The 3,980-nt window shown below is 39.6% G+C and overlaps 1 protein-coding gene across 1 annotated transcript in view; it reads left to right on the top strand.

Annotated features, from left to right (window-relative positions):
• Nucleotides 1–2,826: 2,826 nt before the first annotated feature.
• Nucleotides 2,827–3,980, top strand: part of SQRDL (sulfide quinone reductase-like (yeast)) — a 7,475-nt gene continuing 6,321 nt past the window's right edge. Inside the window, exons 1-2 of the mRNA XM_009577007.1 lie at nucleotides 2,827–3,080; nucleotides 3,400–3,570. Coding sequence (XP_009575302.1) covers nucleotides 2,847–3,080; nucleotides 3,400–3,570 — 405 coding nt within the window. The 5' untranslated portion in view covers nucleotides 2,827–2,846. The remainder of the gene's footprint in view (nucleotides 3,081–3,399; nucleotides 3,571–3,980) is intronic.

The raw sequence follows: 3,980 nt of genomic DNA, 5'->3' as shown, positions 1-3,980 counted from the left end.
AGCTAAGTCTGTCCAAAAAAAAAAAACCTCTGTGTTTAAAAAAGGAGGAAAAAAAAAAGCTTTGAAATGCGAGCTCTCCTGGTAGAAATGACATTTTTTGTGGACTTACTGTGAGTCACATTGCCCTAATATTTATGTGGTGCTAGGTGAGTTGTGCTGCAGTACTGCTACACAAGCTGCCGACACTGTGTAACCCATCGTGTCTTGAAAGCGTTCGTAGAACAGACTTACCTCTCCTGGTGACAGAACTGATTTTAAACAGCCGAACTGTCTCAGGCTAAGCAGAGCCCTCACTAAGGTGGAGAAGTGTATTGTAGGCTTTCCCTTTCTAGGCAGTGCTCTAAGACTTGTGTACAGATTTTCATTAGGAATGTGATTTCATGCTGTACAAGGCTAATATCAACTATTACGTTTTGTTGTGCATAGTTTAGAGGATGATGGATAAGTGTGCTGTGTGTTAAAATGGTCTTGTAAAAGCTTAAAATTTCAGCTCAGTTCAGTAAGCTAACTACGAATTTTCCCCTTTACTTTCATTTTTGTTCTGTAATTCCCCTGTTCCTTTATCTCCAGTGTCCAAAGTAGAGGGTTGATGTCTTGTTGACTGACGCAGTTGTACAGCTGCTGTCTAACTTGGGAGTTTAATACGAAGGATTTTGCTGTTCTTTTTAAAACAGCTGTCTACAAATGACACCAAATTGTTTGTTTCTGTATACTCTGAAACAGCTTAACAGCAACATAATACTGCATTCTCATCAGTTAGTCTGACGTTAGTAAAGGTACATCTTGTCTGTGCTTATAAGCATGCTTACTTCAAAATCTATTTGATCAGAGAGGATAGTTGTTCCCTAGTTAGCATTACAAAAATGAAGTCTTGTTCTCTTGGTCTGGACGTGCTGTGTGTTGTCAACCAGCAGCCACTGTGCCTGTTCTCTGTGCTTAATAAAACCCCAAGCAAAATCCTGCGTTCATGAGCTTCCGGAAACAGGATGTCCCTCTCAAAACTGTCTCAGAAACAGAAGTTGCAAAACTTACTCTTCATTATTCATCTCTCTCAGACTTGGAGAAAGCAGCACACATCTCCATCAAGTAACTTTTATTTCTAGGGCTAGAACAACTTCCTCCCCTTGCTTGAGCAGTCTGTCCACATCTTTAAACTTTAACCGCCTGCACTGGGTACATAATGAACAGCCTTCTAAAGTGAAAGTAACTTATTCTAGAGTTGGGGGTTTTATTTTGAATGGGGAGGGGGATGGGAAGAGTATGTCTGCATCTTGGAAACTTCCTGTAAAACAAAAGAATTAAAATTGTTTTTACAGTGGACACCTCTGAGGTTTTTCCCTTTCTGTCCCAGATTAATTGTACTGTAGGGGTTAATAATGGGACTTCATAAAGAATTCGGGTACACGCAAATGAGGGATGTTAAGATAGCACGTGAAGGTGCAGAATGAATTGCTCAACTACATCTAGCATAGTGGAGAATTTTTGAAGCTTGGAAGATTTTCTTTAAAATATTTCTTTAAAATATTTGAGGTTTCTAGTTTAGTTTTCAAATTCCTGTCTATAAGTACCATAAATGAGTTCTACTGTTTTTAAGTGAAAAAGCTGGAATTCTTGCCTGATGACTCAAGGAATTAGACAAAGGGCAGCAGGTATAGAACACAGGAAAGGCTTGTCACAAGTTACTTTTCAGATTATAATGCTTACTCATTCTTTATTGGCAATGTGGCAATAAGGAACTGAATTAAAATGAGTTTATACTTGTTTTTTCACTGAAAAGCTAAAAACTGATATTCAGTGTGTGCAAATAATTGATTTAGAACAGGAAAAGCTGTTGTTCACTCTAGCAGAGGGAGGGAAACGTGGGTTAACCTTGACTGTCTTCTAGATAACGCAGTTGCATATCCAGTGCTACAGTTGTCGAGATATATCACGCTTTAGAGTTCTGGCTCTCACTTGTCAGGTGTCAGGGTGGAGCTGTAGCAAGGATAAGTATGGGTTTCTGACCTTCGTTTCCAGCTACTTCGGTGATGTAAAAGCTAAGAGGTGACCATGGATAGAGAACTAAGTATTTTGGGTATACTCAAAGATCCCAGATCTAGGAAGATGTAAACTCTTGTTTCATTGAACTTTGTTTTCCTATCAAGCTTAGGGCTCACTACTTCTCCTGCAAGAATAGACACATGCCCTTGCTCAAAGCGTCATAGAACTTGGCATGCTTACCCTAATGGCCTGCACCCTGGAGAGGCAGCGAGAAGGGATATGTCTGACGTGTGCATATGCTGGTACATCCTAACATTAAAATACAAATGTAAGGATGTGTTTGGCTGACGTATTACAGTTAGTGGAATGGCACTCGGTATGTTCACCCAACTACCTCGTTCAATATTTCAGTGATCTACAACACCTAGCAAATTCTTGTTCCTTTTTGTGGCACTCATCTCTTTAGGATTGTAATATTACAGCTGGAGTTACAGCATGTGCATCACCTGTGCTATAGGTTCAGATACACTTTCCTGCCACAATAACCAGAAAATGTTCTTATACTTTGTTAGAATTCATTTGCTTGTATGAAATTTCAATTTCCTGGCAGAGGCCACGATTGACTTTTTTCCTTCTCTTCACTCTTTTTCTCACTCTTCACTCTTTTTTTTTCTTTTTTTTTTTCTTTTTTATTTCCCAAATTGATTACAATCCATTTGCAAATTAGTGGTTTAGCTGCAGCAAAGGTTTAGTATTATAATTCTTGCCTTGAAGACTCATCCAGGCATATAAATAAATATAAATTCTGCCTTCTGTAATTGTTACTGGTGCCTTTCCTTATCTTGTAGCTTTCCGCTTACTGAAAGATGTCAGCAATTGGAGTAGTGTCCTGCTGTTCCTGTCTCCGTCCTGGTGTATGGCTGCTGAAACCAGGAATGCAGAAGATGAGCTCCTTCGGCTTACATACAGCAGCCAGGTGTGCTGCCAAGGATTATTATGAAGTACTTGTGTTGGGTGGAGGCGCTGGTGGAATCACCATGAGTGCTCGGATGAAGAGGAAGGTGGGGGCAGGAAATGTGGCTGTTGTTGAGCCAAGTAAGGTATGTCTTCCTCGGATGCAAAGCATTGAAAAGAATAAACATTTTACATATGGGACCAGACTGGTCTGATTCTCATCCTTCTTCAACCTCACACATTTTTAACTGTGGAGAGGAAGCCAACTAGCCATCTTTTAGAAGGCTTTGCATGAAATTTGTTGCTCCATGATAGAGATGCATGCATCCCTCCAGCTTTGTCACGCTAACCTCTTGGTTATTTATACAGCTTCTTTTGTTAAGAATAATACAATGTTAAGAGCACATTGCTTCCTATTTGGGGTGATGTGCCTTCATCTTAAAGTCCCTTGAACATTTCTTTCAGACTCATTACTACCAGCCACTGTGGACCCTGGTTGGCGGTGGTGCAAAGCAGCTGGCAACTTCTGCACGTCCAACAGGAAGCGTAATGCCTAAAGGTGTTGAGTGGATCAAATCTCAAGTTACAGCGTTGGATCCAGATAAGAACTGCGTCTGGCTGGAGAATGATATCAAGGTAATAATGTTAAAAAAAAAAAAAAAAAAAAATCTTAGTCTCTTACTCAATGTCATGAGTTGTCTGTCCACCTCCTCCAGATCCCCTTGGAACTGCCTACTGAGCAAGACCTTCCTCCAGCATCTAGGAGGCCAGGAAATTTCACTTAGTCTCATGAGAAGTACTTGATCCTAAAATCTGTTTCTAATAAAAATTGTTGTAGACAACTAGGTTAGAATAACATCAACTTAATATATCGTTATCATAAGTCTTTTCCCTGTTTATAGTGAACTGAACACAAAGGATAGAATATTTTGCTCCAAACACCTGGTTTTGTGTATAGAAAAGGCTGTGTGTGTAACTCGTAACGCAGTTAATATTTTAACTACAAATTATTCTTAGAGCTTAACATTTACTTTACTAAAGCTCCC

The sequence above is a fragment of the Fulmarus glacialis genome, unplaced genomic scaffold (assembly GCF_000690835.1).
Source record: "Fulmarus glacialis isolate BGI_N327 unplaced genomic scaffold, ASM69083v1 scaffold11684, whole genome shotgun sequence".
In the NCBI taxonomy this organism is placed as follows: domain Eukaryota; kingdom Metazoa; phylum Chordata; class Aves; order Procellariiformes; family Procellariidae; genus Fulmarus; species Fulmarus glacialis.
The sequence above is the reverse complement of the archived record's forward strand: the minus strand, read 5'-3'. Positions and strand labels throughout refer to the sequence as shown.